Below are 24,556 nucleotides of genomic sequence, written 5' to 3'. Positions count from 1 at the left end.
TAGAGAGATATTAAAATAATTAATATTTTTAATGGGGTTCAACATTAAAATATTAATGGATATTAATATAACTCTAGGTAATAATGTTCTAAATGACATGGATCAAGCCAAATCTAGTCTTAGTCGTTGATTAGGGACTTAATCTTGGTCGTTGAAGACTCAACAGGAAAAGCATAAGAGGAGGCTTGAGGGTCAGTTGGAGATACACCAAGATTGATCAATTAGTTCCATTTTCTGGAGCGGGGTTTGCTGAGAAAATTCGAACAAGTGATCTGTTGCAGCAAGGGGCAGTGAGCACCTAACAGAGAGGCAGAGATAGTCCCTGAGGGTCAGCGCAGTGACTAAGGAGGCTGACGCAGAGGCAGCAGGAGCCGCGTAGAGGCTGCTAGAGACTGCGCAGAGACTGAGGGGCCTGCCTGGGTGACGTAGAAGGCCAGAGAGCTGATGCGGAGAGGCAGAAAGCTTACGCAAAGGGTTCTAGAGTTATGCTAAGGCTAGCGGGGCTGACGTAGAGCTTTGGAGAAGCGCCAAAAGGATTTTCGTGGGGCAGATTTGTTGAATATCTATCTCCGAGAAGAGGTATTATTATTGTGTAAAAATCTCTGTTGGGTGAGCCAGTTTGGCACCCTAGTTTTACTGAAGAAATCTGCATAATATTAAAACCCTTAGAACCGCTTCATCGGTTTTCCTGCAATGGGTTTTTTCAGGGATGATTGTCAAAAAACCACTGTGTCCTTTGTGTGTTTCTCTTAGTATTTCAGTTGATGATCTGTATATGAGTTAACTTTTAAGGCTGTGTTTGTGTTCATTTTCAGTATTTATATGTATAAATAACTTGTTAATGGAATAAACAAGTAGGTGAAATAAACCAGATAATGCAGTAGGGATTTCTAACGTGTCAGACTTAGAAATTTCAACATGGTATCAGAGGGTTGTAGATCACAGGAGGACTAAAGGCACCAACATATATCAAAATTTGCAGCAGTAGTCGGTGTCCCGAGAGATGGAGCTGCTCCTAAGCAGAAGGCAGTAGAGGAGTGACGCAAAGGGCTTGTGTCATCATTTCTAGCCAAAGAGAAGGCCAGCACAGAGGAAGAGAGAGGTAGAAGAGGCTGACGAAGAGCCACGTCATCCTACTCAGCCAGGTAGGCTTGACACAGTTGGCCAGAGGATTGATTCAGCCTTTGTCGAGATTGCGCAGAGTTGGAGGGCTTTGTTTCTTTAGTTGTCAGGGCATAGGGAGCTGTGGGTAGATTGTGGGTTGAGAAGATGGTGGTGTGTTGTTTCTATCGGAGTAGGACAATACCTAATGGGACAGAACCAAGGTAGAGGGAGTCGCTGCCTTGATAGATTTCTAGCTGAGAAATCCAGATCCAAGTTGCAGTTGCAAAGAGGATTGGAGAGGAGTGGTTCAACATTTGGTGGGAAGATTTCCAACAGGGAAATCAGGACTTAGAGGGAGATTTCTAGGAGGGAAGTCAAATCTCAGAGGGAGTCTAGAAGAGGAGCAGAGATGGCAGTGAACGGACTAAGGGATCAGGACAGGTTGGACAGGGCTTCCAACTTTGTCATCTGGAAGGCCAGGATCCTGTCAGTCCTGGATAGACATCACATCAAGGGCTTTGCCTTGAGAACCGTGGCTATCCCAGTAGACCCAGATGATAATGAAAAGTATGAGGATGCAATGGCGAGAGCAAAGTGCATAATCCTTGATGGGGTCAAGGATCATGTCGTACCACATATTGCCGAAAAGAACATGACAAAGGAGATGTGGGATACTTTGACGACATTGTATTAGGGCACTTCCGTGCAGTGGAAGATGCTATTAGAGAATTAGCTGCTGTCGTATCAGATGCAGAAGGGGGAGCCGATAGATCTATACCTCCTCAGATTGCAAGAGATTTGGGAGCAACTTACTTCCATAGGGACCACGCCAGATCAAGAGTTCATGGTGAGGACAGCCCTGAATGTAGTCTCCGGGGAGTGGGAGACATTTGTCCAAGGCATTTTGGGCAGAGCTACTCGTCCAGGATGCGGAGAGATGTGGGTAGCTCTTCGCCAAGAAGAGATTAGACGGTTGACTAAGGTGAGGAGTAGCAACAAAGGAGGTTGAATCAAGAAAGTGGAGGAGGAGGATGCGACTCTAGCATTTGCGGGACAACAGGGGAAGAGGAAGAAGAAAGATATCTCCAAGGTGAACTGCTTCCATTGTGGGGAGCTAGGTCATTATGCATCCCAGTGTCTCAGGAAGAAGAACAAGGGAGAGGCTTCTGACTCCAAGGCAGCTCCGGCTAAGGCAGAGAATGAAGTCGAGACTGATGACGACTATGCTGTGAGTGCTCATGCACCTCTAGAGAAGAGGTGGGGTGACTTCGAGCTGTAGTTAGGAGGACTATAGAAGATGAGGGGCAGAATCCTTGAGGTACCCAAACTCTTGGATCATATCCGGCTACAGGAGTCTTGAATGACAGTAGTAGGATGACGGATGTTGGTAGAAGCAAAATGCGATGGAGTGACGAGGCAGTGCTAGAGTGCGGAGGTCTGTAGTAGCACAGTGGGGGTTGCAGCAGTGCGAGAGGCACAGAGGTGGTTGCAATAGTGCGAGAGGCACAAAAGTGTTTGCAGCAGTGCGAGAGGCATAAAGGTGGTTGCAGCAGCGCAGAGGTAACAGAGGGAGCACAGGATAGCAACAGAGTTAGCTTCAGCATCAAAAGGCTTTTGGACTGATAGGGATGTCAGAATTGGGTAGATCAGTTGCTTACATCTCGGTAACTGAGTTGCAGTGCAACAGTTAGTAGTGACAGTGCTATGGGCATCATGTTGAGAGGGAGTTGCAATACAGATGTAGCAGTGGTAGTGGCAGAGCCATGGTTAGCGGTATAGGAAGCAGCAGTGCAGTGGATGTTGGGCAGTAGGCCAAGCATCAACACAGGTACCGGTGTGGGAGTATCAATGTGATGTTCAGTGGTGGAGCATTACTAGAGCACATTCCTCGCTGAGAGGGAGTGTTGATTTGTGGTAGCATTGAATGTGCTCTAACCATGAAAATTGGTGGAGAGGCTAAATCACATGTGTTGGAAATAATACTGAGAGGGGGGGTGAATCAGTATTATCAGATCAATAAAACTTTTTCAATGCTCAGAAACATATACGCTACTTCAGTTAAGTGAACCAGCGTGTACACGCTACTGTGTCTAAAGAAACCAGCGTATAACCATAAATCTTATAATCCAGATAGTTTATCTTCAGTTAAATGTATCAGGACATTATTCATCATATTAAGAGTAAACAGATGCAGTATAACAGAACAGATCATCACACAAAAGCCACACACATGAACACCATGATATAAGGTGGAAACCCAATGTGGGTGAAAACCACCTGCTGCAAGTCGTCTCTATCTTTCTTTAATAAGAACTTCAGTTTACAATCTTTTGTACTGGTGCAGCCTTATACCAGTACACAGGCTACAACCTGCAGAAGGCTTCAACCTTCTCTCGTTCTCCAAACTTCCTTGGAAGGGAGCTCCAACCCCCTTTGCTCTTGTACTAGCTAAGATACTAGTACGTAGGTGCTGGCCTACAATCTTCTTTCCTTCAGGTACCACTTTTCATCAATTTTCAGACTGGATACTCCTGAAGCACAACATTACAATCTGAAGACCATGATTCATTCACAAATCATTGAAGCATAAAACAACCAATACTAGCATCATCAATCTTTGAATCACTGAACCACTGAAACCCTGTCAAACCCAGTCACCAGAACACAGAGCAGACTATAGAATTCTGCAATAACAGTCAGACCCAGCTGCAACCCAAAAAAAAATCAAGCTCCAAAAGGTATACGCTACTACAATGAAGGCAACCTGCGTATACACGCGGTTTTACCGAAGACAACCTGCGTACAGATTCACAAATCATTGAAGCATAAAACAACCAATACTAGCATCATCAATCTTTGAATCACTGAACCACTGAAACCCTGTCAAACCCAGTCACCAGAACACAGAGCAGACTACAGAATTTTGCAATAACAGTCAGACCCAGCTGCAACCCAAAAAAAATCAAGCTCCAAAAGGTATACGCTACTACAATGAAGGCAACCTGCGTATACACGCGGTTTTACCGAAGACAACCTGCGTACAGATCTAAAAATAATTTTTCATAACTTGCAGCTGTACCAGATTTCAGTTATACCCAGAACATAACATTGCGTCAGTATGCAGATCTAGAAATACGCATAATCAACTATATAAAGATAGTTCATTTCAAACCATTTGATCCCGATCTCTTCTTAGATCTTGTTCTCCATCAACCGATGAGATATCTCCTTAGCTCAGATCAAGCAATACATCATCAACCAATAACCTGCATACTGGATCTAATACTTCATCAGATATTCAAGACTTTTTCAGATGCTCTTGCCTAATGATTTCCTTCTCCTTGTATAGCCTTAGGCCTTGTTCAATACCAAGAGCCAAAACCATAGAAATCCAATACCATCAGCTTCAAAACTAGGGATCAACACGTCCGTCGAGACACCAAGGTCCGAAACCATAGGCACAACTTCCAAGGAATAACCGTCGTGGACCAAAGATAAGTTTTCCACATACACGCGCTTTTACTGAAGCCAACCAGCGTGTACACGCGACTTGGTATATAGCGAACCAACGTGTATATGTTTTTCTTCATACTTGTAGACTGATCATCAATTCCTTGCTGCTATCCTTCTGCACTATGATTTGTTATCAGTGTGATTTGCCATCAAGGACAATACTTGTCTCATAATGCCAACAACATGTGATCTCCAAGACCTAGAAATGTTTTGGGGAAATTCCATCCGGTTAGAGAGATATTAAAATATTTTTAATGGGGTTCCTAAGTTTAAACTTAGGAAAATTAAAATATTAATGGGTATTAATATAAAACTGGGTGAGAATGTTCTAAATGATATGAATCAAGCCAAATCTAATCTTAGCTGTTGATTAGGGACTTAATCTCGGCCGTTGAAGACTCAACAGGAAAAGTATAAGAGGAGGCTTGAGGGTCAGTTGGAGATACACCAAGATTGATCAGTGAGTTCGATTTTCTGGAGCTGGGTTTGCTGAGAAAATTCGAACAAGTGATTTGTTGTAGCGAGGGGTAGTGAGTACATAGCAGAGAGGTAGAGATAGTGCCTAAGGGTTAGTGCAATGACTGAGGAGGCTGATGCAGAGGCAACAGGAGCCACGTAGAGGCATTTAGAGATTGTGTAGAGGTTGAGGGGCTTGCGTGGGTGACGCAGAAGGCTAGAGAGATGACGCAGAGAGGCAGAAGGTTGACGCAGAGGGTTCTAGAGCTATGCTGAGGCTAGTAGGGATGACGCAGAGCCTTGGAGAAGCGCTGGAAGGATTTTCATGGGGCAGACTTGCTGAATATTTGTCTCCGAGAAGAGGTATTCCTACCATGTAAAAATCTCTGTTGGGTGAGCCAGTTTGGTGCCCTAGTTGTACTCAAGAAATCTGCATAATAATAAAACCCTCAGAACTGCTGCACTGGTTTTCCCGCATTGGGTTTTTCTACGCTGAGGCTAGCAGGGATGACACAGAGCCTTGGAGGAGCGCTGGAAGGATTTTCATGGGGCAGACTTGCTGAATATCTGTCTCCGAGAAGAGGTATTACTACCGTGTAAAAATCTCTGTTGGGTGAGCTAGTTTGGCACCCTAGTTGTACTCAAGAAATCTGCATAATAATAAAACCCTCAAAATTGTTGCACCAGTGTTCCCGCATTGGGTTTTTCCGGGGACGATTGTCCAAAAATAAGTGTCCCTTGTGTGTTTGTCTCAGTATTTCAGTTGGTGATCTGTATATGAGTTAATGCTACATTTGCGTTTATTTTCAGTGTTTATATGTATAAATAACTTGTTAATGGAATAAACAAGTGGGTGAAATAAACCAGATAATGCAGTAGGGATTTCTAATGTGTCAGAATTAGAAATTTCAACATAATCCTCAATGAATGACAAGATGATAGCTAACATAATCCAAATTGCATGTAGAGAGTAAAACACATAAATCAAAACAATATCACCTTAAAGAGAGAAGGAGAACACCAACAATGTAATACCCCAAAGTCTTTTTATTATATGAAAGTAAGTACACAATCTGACAAAGTCTCCTTAAGCCCAATAACTCGTTTCAAAGATACAAAGTGAGAGCCCAAAGCTCACTTAAATAGATAAATGGGAGCCAATCCCAATGAAGAATGGTGGAGATCCCAATGTAGAATAGTGAGAATCCCAATGTAACCTCATGCAAGTCAAATCCTCCAAGGAAGCCCACACTATCCAAGAAGAGGGACTCGTGGAAGATGAAGGACACATGTGGAGAGGACTAGAGTGGTAGGAGACGACTTCTCCACTCCCTCTCCATGAAATTGAATCATATCTTGAGTAAACTCTTGCTCACTCCTCTAAACTTGAGTTATCTCCACAAAAAGTGCATTTTTGTCTTTTGGAACTCATGGTTCCATCCATGAGAAATTTGACTTGCTTGATTTGTGGCCTAGGTGGACTCCACATCACTTTCTTACTTGACTTTGACTTTTTGATGAATTTCCACCTCATTTCCACATCATTTTGACATGTGTGGATATTTATTTTTCTCCATTTATTTAATTTATGGGCTAATTTATTGCCACATTTTTCACAAAACTTAAGAAAAGTGGGTTTTGAGGGTTTATAACTCATTTTTTACTCCTCAAAGTGTGTCTTAATAGAAAGTTGAAGCTAAGACGTATAATTTTGAGCACACATACCCCATACAACTTCTCTAGAGATCACTTATTACATTTTACAATCATAATTTATTAAATATCAGTGGTGAGGGAAATTTTAAAAATTAAAGAACTGACCCCTAGATCTAATCAAATTCCGCGAAATTTTACAAGTGATCTAGTATGGTAATATACAATGACTCTATACACTAGGATTCACCCAAGGCCTTGCCATCAAGATGCACTTCGGCTTTGAGGTAATAGCTTGGAAGAAAAAACTCAATTAATTATTAACTGCTAAAAAGTATCAATAATTAACCAAGTAAAAAATATATTCCCAGAGTAAACTCACTTGATGACAATGCCCCAAGTTACCTAGGCCTATTACATGACTCAATTCATCATACTAACATCACTTTACAACATCTTTGTAGGGCTTGCGAAATTTGAGTACAATATAGAAGAAGATGAGAAGAAGAAGAAGAGCTTAAACGCTCTGAAGATATATGAACTCTGATGGTACATGAAGTCTTTGACATATCCTCGGGCATGGAGTCTTCAAGTGATCTTCAATGGTCCAGGGACATTTGTCCAAAAATAGCGGTGTTATAATTTGTGTGTGCCAGTATTTTCTCAGTTTCCAGTTTATCTTCCACAATATTTTTATTTGTGAAGATTGCAGTGTGATTAATTCGTTGTTTCCGTAGTAGTAAACTATTAAATTAATTAACAGTTAGAAGAATTAATTCCAGTTGCTGCAATAGGATTTCAGTGGTTGAAATTTTCACGGCGTACTCCTTCATATGCTTCCTAAGTGGTCGGGGGCATTACAACAAAATACATAAAACTCATAGCATCATTTGAGTGTAGATCCCTATATTTTGACAGCATTGAGTTGTTCCTGTTTGATTTATTTCTTTACAAAGTTACAAACCTACAACACATCAAGAGTTTTGTTTTCTTTCATTCAATGTTTTTGTATCTTTTGTCTAGCATGTCACTGTTCTCATGGAAATAACTGAAATTCATTGTTTTGCAATAAAACTCCTTTTGAAATAAGTTGCATCTTTGGTATGCATGGCAAAAATTCAAATCCTACTATTACGTTTGAAATAGCATGCGCTGACCTTGCTATGCAATTTGACTTGTTGAATACTTATATTCTTGCTCCATGCTTATTTCAGGTTATGCAATTTTAGCTACATCTTTCAAAGCTGGGGAAATCCGAGTATTTTGTTATGGTCCCCGACCATTGGATGATTTAAGCCTTTGTAAAAATGGGAAACGTATTCTTCCATTTTCAGATAGTTCAGACATTCCTGATGTACTGTATGCGTGGGAACACCCTTCAAAGATATTCATTGGGAATGGCATTTACCCTGAAGATAATGCAAATGATCTGGATGCTCAAAATAATCTACACTCCACAGATTTCTTGTATTCAAAGTTTAGCAGTTCTTATTTGAATGCACAAACAGAAAGTGTATCTGGCCTTTGCATAATTTCTGACCAGCCTTCAATAATAGCATCACCTATTAGTTCAGACAAATCTGAAGAGAGCTCTTTCCTGGGTTTCAGTCTCATGCATTTGACAGGAGCCGGTGATCTTGTATCACAACAATATCAAGCTTCAAGGAAGCTTACAAAAAGGAGACCAAAGAGTGAAGCTTCTTCTGGGTTTATTACTAAGTTTATGACACCATCTCACCATTCAAATTGTAAGAATCTTGACTCCATAGCAATTCATTACATTCAATTTATGTTGTGGTAAAAAATGCTATTTTAATTAGTACATTGTCAGCTAATGACTTCAATGTCTCGTGACTGCTGGCAGTGGATTATCCAAAGAGTGCTGAACATATTTACAGAAGACTTTTGTATTTTGCACATTGTATCCTTTTCATACGGATGTTCATTTTTCTCAAGCCTTAATGATTCATTCATGATGCTTCATACCTGATGTTTCACTGGGGAATATTCTTTGCTTTCCTAACCAAGATGTTGATTCTTTTATTTTTTTCATTTAACGGCTTTTAAAGATTTAAAAAGTGGCTATACTCTGGAGGATGGAATATTGCCAAGTTCTGCTTCCTGCCTTAAGAACAATAAAAATGAAAGGGATTTATTGAAGTCCTCAGGTAACAAAAAGCATTGCTGGATGCTGCACCTTATTTTTTTAATCGTTAAGAGCACTAATTAACAGAGAACACTGATCATGAAGACATTTGTTTACAAGTTCAATTCAACAGGTGTGTGTTGCCTTCGAAATGACAATTTTCAAATGCAGGTCAGGTGCTTTTGGATGAGTTCACTGGTGGACTCAGGGAGGCCAATAATGCTAATATGCTTGGTACTCTTCCTCCGTTAAATGACATCCTCCATCACATTACAATCCCTTGCAGCATGTATCCTTTCTCTTTTGCTACTGTGGAATCTTTATTTTATTTGACAGTTAGGTACATTCTGCAACCTGATTTTTACATTATGATTAAATCATTCTACTCTCTGGTAAGAATCCGTGTAGTTCATGAAGAATCTTGCAGTTCACTATCCTGTAGAAATACTTTAATGTAATTGCACTCTTAATAGCTTATTGTACTTGTATTCCCAAAGCTGAGCATGTGGGCGTCAACGTGCCTCATATAAAAGGGTATAAAACATGAAACCTACTCTCACATGTATTCCTGACTTATGCATCCATACTTAGGAAAACCTTTTATCTCATCTTACCTTGCTAAATGCATGAAACTGATTTCACATCTGTGCATGTAGCCAAGAGGCTCCTCTTTTGCTTCCAAACATGTATGGTATTGTGAAAGATAAACGAAGAAAATTTAACTTTTACCATCAGCCTCAACTCTACAACTCTGCTTGTTGATGGTACCATGTCACTCAAAATCAATGGACAAGTCTTCAAGATAGTGGAGATAAACAAAACAAAGTTAACTTTTTCCATCAGCCTGAACATTCTAGATCTTCTTACTGCTCATAACATGTCACTCAAAAATAATGGTCAATATGGTGCTGCACTTGCAACAAATTATCTATCCTTGAAGTTGGTGCTTGGTTGACCCCTGTAGTTAATGTAGGTTTTAACCCTGTGACCAAAATGAAACCGGACTGTGTAGCTCCAGACCAAGAACGAACTGCTCTGATACCAGATGGCACAAACACATTCAAATACTCAGCGAATTCATATTTAATTATTAAAAGATAGAAGATGATTACAATTTGTGGGAGGCCCCTGTCTTTATACTGCCTTGGGTGCCTCTTGGTCAAAGATCATGCCCTTTGCCTAATAACTATTAATTATTATTTTTTTATATAACAACTAGCAGAAAAGATACAATAGTAATCACACAAAATATATTCAGATTTTTCTCCTGGAACCCAAAACCGGGAAACTCCGATTGATTTTTCATTATTTTCCTTTACACTGTTATAATACTTTATATTACATGCCTGAGCATTCATAAAGCCGCAATCCATTTACCATGGATTAGAATATAACCGTAGTTCCTTTGACCGGATCTACAAAACCATGGACAAAATCACCATGCCCCCAAAAATCGGTAACAGTGAAAACTGCTTGACATAAACCGCTGAAAATGCATGCAAAAAACCAACGAATTTGTTTTGTTTTGTTTTTTTTGGGCATTAGTCATGCAAAGAATATAACACATACCCAACAGTTAATGTCCATGAGACATAAGCATTTGTGTGACATGGGAAATGCTTTAGAAGTAAGATGGCCTTATCTCATGCTACATGTGGTTAAATCCAACTTCATTTTCCTTTTATAGTTTCTAATTTGCATACTCTGTTTTTTCTTCCCACTTTCAACGGTTCAGCATCTGTGTGTGGTGTAACTATGCTGTTATTGCTTTTCTGGTGTCAACCTTTACACGTCCAGATATGAAATTTCATTACAGAGATTGTGGATGAGCTTGCCTATGGACCTTTTGGAGTTGGCTGTTGCAACATATTCAGATCTTTGTTCATCGAAAAGGAACTTACCTCCAGATTTTCTACAGATATTCCCTCCTGATTATGTACGGATGCCAGTTTTTCATTTGCAGAACTTACAGATTAAAAGTGAGCATCATTTTTCTGAGCAAAATGCTCAGATTTTATTGGGACCTATTCTTCCTCTTCCCTTCCTACTTGCTCTCCAGCAGAAGGAAATGCATTTAGGGTCTATTGGTGAGTCTCTGACATCGGGGCATAAAAAAATAAAGGATCAGTGTCAATTAATTTTGAATACAGTCGAGAATCTTAAGAAAGCTGATTTGATTCCTGAAGTCAATGGCTCCACTATTGTCTCTCTTGCTGATGATAGAGATATCTGGCCTTCTAAGCATGATATGAAGGAAGACAAGTATTTGCTTCTCCATGAGCCCTTAGTGAATCCTCTTGAAGGAAAGGAGTGGAGTCTTCTCAACAACGGCAGTAGATTTGGCAATGCTTTTGAAGAAGTTGGGTACAATGGGATTGTTGATAGAAAAGTGCATGATAAGTTTATTGGCAGTGCATGTCAGAATTTCCAATCTGAACATGATGTAACAAGGCCAGTGATGTCTGAGTTGGATCATAGTATCTGCCCCATTCATTTGAGCTTTATTGGAGCAGGTATGCCTTTTACAGTTACCTTCATTTTGTTTTATTTATACTCTCTTGCATGCAGCACGAAATGTCACATTAATCAGTTTCTTTAAAGGGTCTTACAATATGTTGTGTTACTGCTTAAACTCTCTTAGAGGGAAATGTCCTGACCTCAATGGGAGAGCCTATCAGCAACTCTCAGGCAAGCCACCCGTTGTCACACCAATGGCCTTGCCCCACTTTTACAGGGAAAGGTATCCTTTTCAAGGTGGGGAATGCTTAAAGGTCAAGCTAAGCTAAGTCATTGAGTAAGGAAGGGGAGTTCTCAAATTTGGCTCGATGGAGCCTTAGGAAACTTGACACTATTCACTCTTAAGGTAGAAGGCGTGTTTGAGTGAGTAAATCGTAGATCAAGTCATTGTTTATGAACAAACTTTAAATGAGTTTAATTAGATAAGTGTGCTCATTCATGCGACAAAATTGTGCTTGGAAATTGGATAGATCTTGCTCCATTAACCATATAACATGAAATAATAGTGAACACTGAAGAGTATACCCAATGGCATAATAACATTTGAAAAGGAATCACAAATTGTCCATACAAATCAGACATTAGATGATTTGTTCACCATATTTAGGAGCATTAAGGATTGAAAGCTTGTTATCATCATCAAGAGAGCATTCCACAATTAAGAGATCATATGCCAATAATTATAACTTTGTGTTAGGACAGCAAGGAGTTGTGAAATGTGTTTGTTTAAGTGCAACGAATAACCATGAAATTACCAAGTCTGTTTTGGTTAGAATTGACAGTGAGGACAGCAGGGTTATTTATTAGTGAGTTACACTTATTATAGTATCCCAAGAACCATCCAATAATCATGAATTACCAATGTTCTGTTGAGAAATCAATGCATGTAGATATTAGGGTTTGATTTGTATTTTCTTGATAATTACTTGTGATGTATGTTGGCTTCTTTTACTTATTTATTATGTTATCTTTCATCAAGAAATTACCAAATTAATATATATGATGACAAGAACAAGGAACACAAGATATCGGCACTTAGGTAGGGAAAAAACCCCTATCTAGTGGAAAACCTAACAAACTCTTCTACTAGTAGATTCAAATCAAGATGAGACAATCCAAGACCCTTTTGACCTAGACAAAGACCTCCTCCAATCACCAAGTCAGCCCTTCCTTCAAGTAGATGTATTCTGCCAAAGTCTCCAAGTGTCAGCTCTCCAGATGCAGCTTCAATCCAGAATTTCAGCTCCCCAGCTACAAAATTTCAGACCTGCAGCTACTTCAGAATTTCGGCCCCCAGCTACTTGTCCAAAAACCCTAGAAGACTTCACACATGTGAGAGATAGATGCCCAAAACTTCGATTTTGTTTCTTCAATTAGGTCTTCTTCTTCTGCAATTCGCTCTCTTTTTCGTCCTCTTTCTCTTGTAGATCGAACTTGTGAGTGTGTGCTTCCAAATGAGTCAAGTTACCTCTATTTATACAGATTCTATTGGGTCGAATAGCCCTAATCCAGGCCGACTTCATCAGGACAAGGCTGACTTGGTGAGGAGGTGACAAATGGCACTTTTGACTCAAAAATAAATTTCTTTACGTGATACAAATGTTGATTTGGGGTAGCATCGGATGTGCTCTAGCCACAAAAATTGGTGGAGAGGCTAAGGCACATGGGATCTACAATACCCAGAAAGGGTTTGGGCAGATTCTAAATAGTTTGGGAGACATAAAATAATTAATATTTTTAATGGAGTCCTTAAGTCTAAACTTAGGGAAATTAAAATATTAATGTGAATTAATATAAAAATGTGTTAGAATGGTCCAAAAGGCATGGATCAAGCCAAATCTAATCTTAGCTGTTGATTTGTCAATAAGAAAAGTATAAGAGGAGGCTTGAGGGTCACTTGGAGAACACACCAAGAGATCAAGATTTCGACTTTCTGGGGTTGGGTTTGCTGAGAAAGTTGAGAGAGTGATCAGAGTTGCAGTTGAGGGGTAGTGAATACAGAAGCAGAGAGGCAGAGATAACACCAAGAGGATTAGCATAGTAGTCGAAGAGAGGGACACAGCGGCAGCCAAGGGTTCACGCAGAGACATCCAGGAGCTGCGTAGTGCCTCAGAGGGCCAGCGTGGGTGACGCAGAGGGCTAGAGGGCTGACGCAGTGGCTCCAGAGGCTGACGTGGGCCAAGCCAGAGTGAGGCTTGGTCTTGGTACTTATCAATTGAAGATCTAGAAGAAGAATTTTGATCGGGTTTTCCTCTCAAGAGGTGAGAGGTTTTGGCCCCGACTGACAAGCCTACATACAATGTCAGTTGTCTTTTATTGTGCATATTGGTAATTGTCTTGATGAAAAGAACACAATAATAACATAACGAAGAAAAGACTATAAGCTAAGAAGTAAAAGTATATCACAAGCAATTATCAAGCAAAGAAATCCTTTAACTATTCATGCCCTAGATTTCTCAACAATACAAAGCCCAAGAAGGGTCTATTAAATGATGACAATGACTAGGACTCAAGATACAAAACCTAAAAACTACAATGGAAGCTTTGACCTGTTGGATGGTGTTGTCATTGATGTCAACCCATGGAATTGACTGGGTTTGACTTTCACTGAAAACACCAACCATTGATGTCAAATCATTAATGAATACTTCTTAGTAATTGTCGGATTACATCAAGATGGCAGCTATACTATTGGATGGTTAAAAACCCAAGTCCTAGGGTTTGGGTTCCCTGGACTGAGGATGTGCCCCAACTTTGTTGAGGGTTTTTGGTAGGTCAAATCATCGAGTTTGGGTCGTAGATCTATGTCATTAGATTCTCCTTGAAAAAATGTTTCTGTTGATATGTGGTACGCCCCGAGAGGCCTCCTGGTTTGAGAGATATTCACAATTGAAGTTGGTGACCCCAGTTTCTAGGCTAAAACCCAAGGGATAATGACATGACACCTCCTCCTACGGTTGTCAATATATGAAATTGTTTATCACTGTAATCTCACCACGTATAAGTTGAATATCTTCAAGAACCAAAGGTAGTAACTCAATCACTGACTTCACAACCTTAAGACCATATACACTCAGTTAAACCAAATAACATCCTAAATTAGGGCTGCAGCCCTCACCTTAGAATAAAAGTCATATAATAATTAATATTTTTTTAAACGATATAGCCTTAAAGAAGCTGTCCTTTCTTCAACGTCTATCCTCAAAGAGCCCCTAATCAGCCTAACATATACACTAGTCCTTTCCTTAAGATATAAACAAGCAATTTTATAATAAATAAATTAATAATACTTTAATGAATAATTTTTAAAAGTACTATTAAAACCCTTATCTACTCTAACGTCTAATTTCATGGAGCCCCTCTAGGCCTATAAAAGGAAACCTAACCTCACCTCTAAAACACATAGCATTTCATCACAATCAGCTCATGTCTTTAGCTCTGAATTTCGGCCTACTATAAGACTTCTGAGGCAGATAACAAGTGAAGAAGGGTTCAGAGTCCAGACTCCTGAGGCAGAATTTTTAAAGAAAATTCCCTTGTTTTAGACTTTAGATATCACCCAAGGAAGAGCGAAGTTTCTGAGGTATAATTTTTGTGGACAAGCCTGTTAAATTCAACCCTCTCTTGGGGTTTCCACAGGCCTATTCTCTTGCATGCTAAGGTATGGTTTAGGACAATTGTTTTTGGGTGTGTTTATTAGGTGTCATTTCTATTCTTCCTCCGCACTCCTAGTTTTGGGATCTTCTGTTTGGTTGGGCATCCTTGTACAGCACTTCGGCCCTCTGCTCGGGCATATATTTCAGACTTGTTAAGGGTTGAAATTTTGCATTTCGGCTATATCTCAGACCCCGTCCCTCTTAGGAAATTCACTACCTATGGGCAGCAAAGTTTTCTTTTGGTCTGGGATTTGAGTAGAGCTGTGTTTAGTCTGTTTAGGGTCTGGTTGAGGTTTGTTTAGGGCTGATCACAGCATAGGCTTTAGGACTGTGTTAATAAATAAAAATCTGTCCTATAGCGAGCAGCAAAGTCAAAAGAGTTTTTTATCTAGACTGTGATTTAGGACTGTGCATTAGTGACATGACATTATAATTGTGATATGACCTTAAACAATCAAATGACCTAAGGACTAAATTTAATACTTAAATAGGTAAGCCAGCCATTGATGGTACAAGCAGTCAAAAGATTCCATACAGTGAGAAGAATTGAGACACCCATGTCAGTTATCTGGTTGTCAATTTATGACATTTAATTTCACTATAAGACAATGGCTGTAATGTCATCATGCATCAGTGAGTAACTTCAGGTATCAAATGCACTAAGCCAATGATTGATTTAGCATCTTGTTGACAAACCTCTCATTGCAATTCTAAACCCAAGTACAGTACCAAATAATCATTATGCCATAACACTTGCTTCATGTGATCCTACAAAAAATTGTGAGACTATAATGATGATAATGACTTTTGATGACTAGACTTTGTTGACATATAGACATTTCTGTGACAGTCCTAGTGTAATAGTGAAAACAGTGACATGGCTTGACTTATGCAGTGTGTGCTATCGTTTGAAGATGGGAAATGTTACGAATAAAAACTATATATAAATATAAATAATTTTAATAATGATTAGTTAGTTAATAATTAGTTAAACAAAGAGGCATGTCTCTATAGACATGCCTGTTCGTGAAAGGGTACTTACCTGGCTATATACACAGGGCCCTCACTCATTATATCATCAATCTTATTCACACATTTAATATATAATATTTGTATCCTCATGGATATCTTTATATTCCAAGTCTTTTGGAGTATTTAACGAGAAGTACGAACTTTGTTCTCTTCATTTGGTATCAGAGCAGTTCGATCCTTTGGCTGCTTCACCACTGCACAAAGCTTGTTCTCTGATCCACGTCTTTGATCATCAAATTCGTCAACATCGTTGCCGTTGAAATGTTTCACTACCAGAATTTGGAGTTTCTTCATATCACCATTTAGGCCTTTGGCCATTTAAAAAAAAATGTTATAATAAAAAAAATAAAGAATTAAAAAAAAAGAAAAAAGAAAAAAGATTAAGAAAAATTATTAAAAAAAATTGGGAATTTTTTTATTAAAAAGTATTTAAAAAAATCTATGTACTAAAAAGAAAGTTAATATATATATATAATTTGAAAAAAAAAAAAGACGTTACCTGTCCAAAGAGTGTCGCCGCCAACGCTCATTGGGAGCCACTGCCGCAAGCTTGCAACGAGCAACTGTTGGACACCTAATCCTCAGTGGGTTAGTGAATAGACAAAAGGAAGTCCAAGAGACCTTGGGATGTGAAACCCAACAGTCAAACTATGTACTATAAATGTATATCTCTTGTTAATAAAAATATACTCATGTTTTATTTTTCATATTATCTTGCTGCCATGTGTGTGTTTAACATGGTATCAGAGCAGGCGTATTCCTTCCCTGCATAATTAATTTGAGCCATTTGTTTTATGGCCTTTCTGTGCAGGTTATTTCTGCCATGACTTCTGCATTTCATAAATATTTTCTCAGCTAAATTCTAGCTACGACCTCTGTGATTTCTCCAGCCCTATTTTTACCATTCCTAAAATTGTTTGTAACTCCTTGTATCAGTTTTTCTGCCTATTTTCCTGTTCTTCCCATATTGCAGAACTGACATCCCAGGCCCTGACTTGGTAACAACGTTCCATTGCAGAGGGCTGTTTTTGAAAAGTGTAATTGACCGCCTTTGATTTTCAAAATGCTGGTCGCGGTTGATTGAACTTGTGCATTGAATGCTCTGTGGATTCTCTATCTTAGTAGTAGACTTAGATCAATTTGCATGTTGTTGGCATAGTGTTTTGCTGGACTACATACCACAACATTGTAATTGATACGTTGTCACTGTGCATTGGTTTTCTATGGCCATCGGCTTTGATGGAGTGGATAGACTGGTATGAGTAATGCAGATTTTCACGGAAGGAGCAGTTTGATTTGTGATAATCGGTTGCTGCTCTATGAGATGTTTAATTTCTGTGCCATGGTTATGAATTCAATCTCCCGTTGAATATTTACTATTGCATTTGGTTGGTGCCTCCTCGCATTGAGTTGGAGACTCTTCATCTGGACGTTGGTCAAAATTTTGAATGCTGGTCAAGATTCCTGTTGAGTCGTATGTTGCTTGGGGTGTTCTTCGTCATAAGATCGCTGCTACGGAAACGCTGGCAAAAAAAAAAAAAATCCCAACTTGTTGAGAATCATAAAGAAAAGTGTGGAGACTTAGAAATTTTGAAACTGTTCAAATATTTTTGTCGTTTGGTATCCTGATTAATACGCTTTGCTCCTGAGTATCAGAGCCCGTAACCGTGGTTGCGGAATAGACCTCCACGCAGCTTAACCGGTTGCTGAAGAAGACCTCCTGGTATCTCCAAGCAGCGTAACCAACGTAACCATGGTGCCTCCGGAGTCCGTGCGTTGATATAACTCGCGGTGCATGGTGTGCATGTGATTATGATGGAGCAGTATTCGAAGCATGAATTGAAATCTTCTTCCAGAGCATTCATGGCGCGAGAGATTATTATATCCGAGTGAGCGCAACAAGCATCATCTACAGAGGAGAAAACGACATTGCAAGAACCTTGTGGATGGCACATTCCTTCGCCGGTATCCGAAACCTGCTGGAACTGACGGGCGAATTGAGTATTGATAAGACGGGGCTGCATTCAAACCCTAAGAAACTGGACGGAGGCTACACAACTTTTGGAGCTCTGCACGTCAGATTTCTGGTTTGGTATCAGAAACTTTGTAGAGCTCGGGTTGCATGCTTGTTTATTGACTGTTATATAAAGGATTTCAAGCCACTGTTTTTGAATGCGCTGTCTAGTGGAGCATTGTCCAGTTGAATGCATTGTAAAGTTTTGTGTATATACGCTGCTCCATAACGCTGTCCTGGTATATATCACGCCTCTCCTGGTATATATAACATTTCTTTCACATAAGTTTAACGCTGTGCAAGTGAAGAATATATGTTGATTTTAGTTCCTATGGCATGCATCTACAACTTGGATGACATCTACAATAGATAAGCTCAACCATGTTCTATAACAAAGAGAATCACACAAATTTGGGTCCTCTTGGAAAATAGAGCATTCTCATGGGAAATGCACATAGTTAGTTGCTAAAATAGCCCTAGATTGATCTATAATTTTTGAAAATACCAAATGCAATTTCATTGACACTCTCTGCACATTTGAAAATTAGTTTTCTCTCACAAAGGGACATAGATCTCATAGCTTTGTATTAACTAAGTGTTTTCTTGGAAAAAGGAGGTGAACCCACATACAAAAGTCAACTGTAGATTAGACCTGAATCAATATTTTCCATCTCTCCACTGGACAAAAGGGAAATTTCTGTAGATTGTTTTATCTGTTGCACTATTGTGTAGGAGGAGGCTCTCTATAGAATTATTGAAACTTTATGTTTTGTAAGAAGGTGGTTGTGCATTATTGTTAGCCATTTGTCGAAGGAGAAAAGGTTTCAAGGATTGATATACATGTAAATAAATAAAATTCCTCAAGTGAATTGTGCAGTCTGTATACAACAATGGATCGGTATTTGATCCTGAAGTTCTTGATCTCATAGAGGATGATCTAATAGAGAAATTTACTGCTGGTATTTCTACTGAGACAGCTCTTTCTAGTATTTGAAGGATCCAAGCAAGTTTGCAGTTGTTGCTGCCCCAGTGTGGCATTGTATAGTTTCTGTCTACATATATATGCATTGATTCCTTGATTCGATTGCTACATAAGAGTTTGGTGGGCTGCATAAAGGCTGTGATTGTTTTGACAAATAAAAGTAATCTTTTGTGGAGAAAAGTTTAGTCGGCTGTATTATTAGAACATAGTGTTGGTCATTTTTATGTAATGGATTGTAATTGGTGCTTGCTGGTTGCACACTGATCATTTGCTGCATATTGTTGTGTACTATGAGTGATATTACTTTTCTACATTGAGTAGTAGTTGTGTTCAGTTTTTTAAGGTGTAATTCTGACAGTAAAGAAAAAAAATGGCCAAAATCAATGAAGTATTAGAGTTCCTTAAAACTTTGATATTGTCTACTAATCATGATACATTAAAAGTCAGCAAATTTTCTCTCACAGACATTCAGGTCTGTCTACAAAATGCACAAGAGAAAATTGATTTTTTGCAGCTCGAAACTCAGCTACAGCAAGAAGAATTAAAACAGAGGAGTCATTTTGAAACTTTTTCTGTTTAGAAGATTGAAATAGACTCCCATAAAGCAGCAGTTGTACGTGCAGATGCAGAAGTTCAGCTTGCACTTCCCAAGCCCATCATCAGACCTTGGGAAGAGCTTGTCCATAACAAGCACAAAACTGATCTTGGATATGAAAAGGACTTGTCCTTTCATATTCCAGAATACTCCAAACCAATCCAATTTCAAAGTGCTGGATTCATTCATGACAGTTCACCTGCTCCTCATGACAGTTCACCGTCAACTGTTCCAGATTCTGCCCCTCTTCCACAACAACAACAACAACAATAGATTGTGAAATGCCAACACTGTGACCGAGTTGGCCATTTGAAAGATCACTATTTTGATCTTCATCCATGTAAGCACTGTCATAAAACCACCCATTCTTCACACAGATGCTTCAGAAACAAACGTCCTGCAAGAACAAAGATTCATCTTGGATGGATCGCTTCTTGGCAATGGGCATCAACAACCAAGAAGATATTCCAATCACATGTCAGAACTTGTTCCAGAGTATTGAACAATCTTGCAGTTGAGTTTTCTCCATCATCTCACCTTGTATCTGATAGGGGGGGGAAATGATGGTCATCTACAAGCTTCAAAGTCACATCAAGCAAGCCTGAGCCACAACCTGTCACACTAGATTCAGAGTTGTAGCCAGAGACAATGATGCCCTTGAGCATGCCTTCAGTTGGTAATCTGGGACACTTCCTCTAGCAGAAGACTTCAGCTTCTTGCCAGCTTCGGAAGAATTCCAGGAACAAAATTGGGAACACTTCCTCTAGCAGAAGACTCATCTTCTTGCCAGATTTGGAAGAGTTCTAGGAATTGAAGTAAGCATTCCAGAGTTGTTGGTCATCCTTAAACCATCACAGGTTGAGACTTCCCTTTTCAGGTTGAAGTTCTCCCTTTTATGCGGGGTGAGACCTCCCTTTCATGGTTGAAGGTTTCCCTCTTCAAAAAAATAGGAGCATTTCCTCTAGCAGAAGACTTTAGCTTCTTGCCAGTTTTGGAAGAATTGCGGGAACTGCACTAAGCATTCCAGTGTTGGTGGTCATCCTTAAACCACCACCCTTTATACCAACATTTCAGAGAGCACATTCAGCCTAGTGTTGCCATGCATTTTTGCACATTTTGTATTATAGCTCTCTTCTTGGACTCATACATAACCCTTCAGATTAAGGGGGGGAATGTTGGACACCTAATCCTCAATGGGTTAGTGTGGAAGCAGAATAGACAAAAGGAAGTCCAAGAGACCTTGGGATGTGAAACCCAACGGTCAAACTATGTACTATAAATGTATATCTCTTGTTAATAAAAATATACTCTCATGTTTTATCTTTCATATTATCTTTCTACCATATGTTTTTAACAGCAACCACACAGTCACCAACGCCTATCTGCATGCCGCACAAATTCGGAGCCATTGTTCGACATTTCTCCAGCCAACACCATTGATCCATAGCCGCCTTCCATCGTCGTTCAAACTGTATGACAAATCGCCAACCCAACCTACCTCCTGGCCGCTCCTCCTTCCATCAGTCGTCTTCTCCCCGAACTACTGCCTCAATTCATACTCAGTTGCGGGTACCAACAAAAGCCAGCCAACTAGCCTACCGCCCTCGGTTCTTCTCACCAACATCGGTTTTAGCCTGCCATTGTCATTTGAACGTCAGTGTTCCGCCATCACCGTTTGATTGTACTATTCACCACAGAAAGAAAAAACCCCTGCTCCACTTCATTGGCCTTTCCACAATTGTTGTCGAATACAACCACAGTTGCCTTCTCCATCTGTTTCGCTGTCTCTCAAGTTGCCATACAACTTGACGTCATCTGCCACACACAAATCATTGCAATTCAACCATACAAATTTCCCTGTCTATTCATAGCGGCATTGCAGATTCCTATATGTGCAACCATTGTATCAAAAGTTTGTACACAATAACTCACAATATCTACGATTCTATATGTCTGCATGACCTTATCCATTTAGCCACAATTATTTTTTCCTGTGTTCACCACTTGGGTAATTTCATTGAAGGAGTAATTGACTATTGAAATGAATACGACGTCGTTCCCTACTGATGCAACTTTTCATAGCTGATATCGAAAGATTATTCGTAAACTAATTAATTAAAGAGTGATAAGGTGGCAAGTTCATTTGTAAAAAAGTTAAAAGAGAATATATTATTTATTCTAAATATATCATTTATTTGAAAAAAAAAATCGAAGTTTGAAGTATTAAAAAATTCATTAAAATAATCAAGGAAGATTATAAGTTAAAGAGGGTGTATTTGAAGAAAGTTCATCTCAGCAAAATGGCATCTAGTTTGAAAATAAAGGAAGGAAGATTTTTTGGAACCTCACGTTGCGCTGCTCCAGTGCTATTCAGAATTAAAGGGACTCTTGCAGGAAAAGATGTTATTATTTCTATCTCTCCCACTGAAGGGAAAAATTATATAAACTCTAACGTTACTAACCAATTGGTGATTCTAGAGTCTAACATAATTGAGAGTTTAGACTGCTTGGGTAGAAAACAATATGACATAACCAAATTACAATTAAACATTGGCGATTATACTTTTATATCACAATTCTCTGTTCAATCTCTATGGAGTGATCTAGGTGACATTGTTTTGGGCTCACCTTGGATGGAAACCCTAGGTTCCTTTATTCTAAATACAAAAAAGAATTTTTTGACATTTTCCCACAAAAAGAAAAAAATAACGCTACAAGATGTTACTTTGAAGCCAAATTCAGTGACGCCAGAAGACATACAAGAAATCTCAAAAGTAATTCTTCAAGAAAGTAAAAAAGTGATACAAAATATGCAAAAGGAAGTTGACAAAATCACCGCTGACAAGAATGAGGAAGTTTCTCGACTTAGAGACCATAGTGAAAAATTACTAATGCAAATTAAGAAGCTTAAGAAGGATAAGAAGTTGTTGGAAAACAAGGGGCAACAACTTGTTGAAAAGAAAGCGTCGAAATCTTCAAATGTAGAAATTCAAGTTGAAGAAAAAACGAACATCGATCCAGTGAATATGACAACTCAAGAAGAAGACAAGTCAGTTGAAGAAAAGACACACTTAGATGTTGCAGTTCAGATGATAAACATCTCAAGTGAAGGTTTTGTAACCAACTCAACAACATCGTCACCTGAAGTAAATCAAAAAATTTCCACACACTTAATAAGGGAAAGTCAAACCAAAAAAGTTCCCTATCGACATCCGAATCATGAGAGTAGACAACTCAACAATGCTACGTATCGGGACCATTCAGAACAGAAACAACAAACTGATGTTCCAAAGAATATTGATGTAACCTCAATCCAGTCTTATGATGACAATTCGTTACAAAATTCCAGTGATCAGAATATTCCACAGAAGATTAATCTAGGATGGTCTGATCCCTTCTCAGTGCGACAATTTTGTTGGTAATCATGATTGCTGTTAGACCAAAACTTGCAGGTGTTAGTCAACGATTGCATCGCAAGAGATAAGGATCCACGAGGGGCGGTTAGCCCATGTCATGAAACACACAGAGAGCGTTGGTTTATCCAATGTCCAACAATAGCCCCCCCAATGCGAGCCGGGTGTCTATTGAACTCGTGACCTATCATTTGATACCACTTGTTGGGAATGACGATTGCCGTTAGACCAAAACCCGCAGGTGTTATTGCCAGAGATAAGGATCCACGAGAGGTGGTTATTCCATGTCACGAAACACACAGGGAGCGTTCGTTTATCCAATGTCCAACAAGTTTTGTTTGTCACTTAGAAGATCATATCAACGTGTATCAATGAACATGACAGTGCCGAGACGAGAAGACATTCGAAACCGAAAAAGAGATCAAGCCTTTTGCATCAACAAGCTTTGAGGACAAAGCTTTTTTGAGGAGGAAGACAATGTTATGACTAAAAAATGTATGTAAATATAAATAATTATAATAATGATTAGTTAGTTAATAATTAGTTAAACAAAGAGGCATGTCTCTACAGACATGCCTGTTCATGAAAGGGTACTTACCTGGCTGTATATGCAGGGCCTTCACTCTCATTGTATCATCAATCTTATTCACACATTTAATATATAATATTTGTATCCTCATGGATATCTTTATATTCCAAGTCTTCTGGAGTATTGAATGAGAAGTACGAACTTTGTTCTCTTCAACAAATCAAGCAAATAATATTGATTGTAAGATCCGTGTTTACAGTATTAGTAAGATAGTGGGAGAGACCTTATAATAGTACTATGTCCTTAGATATACAGTGACATGACAACAGTCTTGCTAAACACAACATTGACACATATTTGTGATAATAGTGAGCTTGACTAGGGTCCATTGTTTGAATGTTGCAAATTATATTAACAGTGATCCTAGGGACACTTAGCAGTGGTTCAAATATGTATACTTGACATATAGGCTTGGCAATGAACTAACAGTAATGTGACTTAATTATGTGACTATATTCTGATGTGATGAGACTATATCTCCTTTTGTGTTTGTCACATGTGATGTGACAATAATGCATGTGTATGATTTAAATTGACTTATAAATCTGATGCCTTACAGTGACACCTACAGCCTCATAACAAGCAGAGCTTGACTATAGTGATCCAACATAAGAATTGGCTTGACACTTCAACATGTTGACATAATTTATAGATATATACTTGTTAGTAGCAGCATTAGTATAAGAGTTTCCTCAGACTACAATGACATTGACATGGCCTATTGACTTGACACATAGACCTGATACACAGTTGACTTAGCAGTAACATATGGTTGACTGTATCAATAGAACTGGTATGATTGTGAGTTGACACTTTGACTTTGACTTGGATCTATGACTATGATGACCTAGGGATTTGTACTAGAAGTCTTGTAGTGATGACATAA

The 24,556-nt window shown here is 39.1% G+C and overlaps 1 protein-coding gene across 4 annotated transcripts in view; it reads left to right on the top strand.

Moving 5' to 3' along the window:
* Positions 1-24,556, top strand: part of LOC149198125 (uncharacterized) — a 328,910-nt gene that overhangs the window by 270,814 nt on the left and 33,540 nt on the right. For all 4 annotated transcript variants that reach the window (XM_089406109.1, XM_089406107.1, XM_089406108.1 and 1 more), the window contains 5 exons: positions 7,941-8,474; positions 8,591-8,647; positions 8,796-8,894; positions 9,044-9,161; positions 10,670-11,385. In XM_089406109.1, the coding sequence (XP_089262235.1) occupies positions 7,941-8,474; positions 8,591-8,647; positions 8,796-8,894; positions 9,044-9,161; positions 10,670-11,385 (1,524 nt within the window). The remainder of the gene's footprint in view (positions 1-7,940; positions 8,475-8,590; positions 8,648-8,795; positions 8,895-9,043; positions 9,162-10,669; positions 11,386-24,556) is intronic.

This window comes from Pinus tabuliformis, chromosome 2_2 (genome assembly GCF_031772625.1).
Source record: "Pinus tabuliformis cultivar Carrire ecotype Pingquan chromosome 2_2, CPIR1, whole genome shotgun sequence".
NCBI classification, from domain to species: domain Eukaryota; kingdom Viridiplantae; phylum Streptophyta; class Pinopsida; order Pinales; family Pinaceae; genus Pinus; species Pinus tabuliformis.
This window is presented reverse-complemented; position numbering and strand designations above follow the sequence as displayed.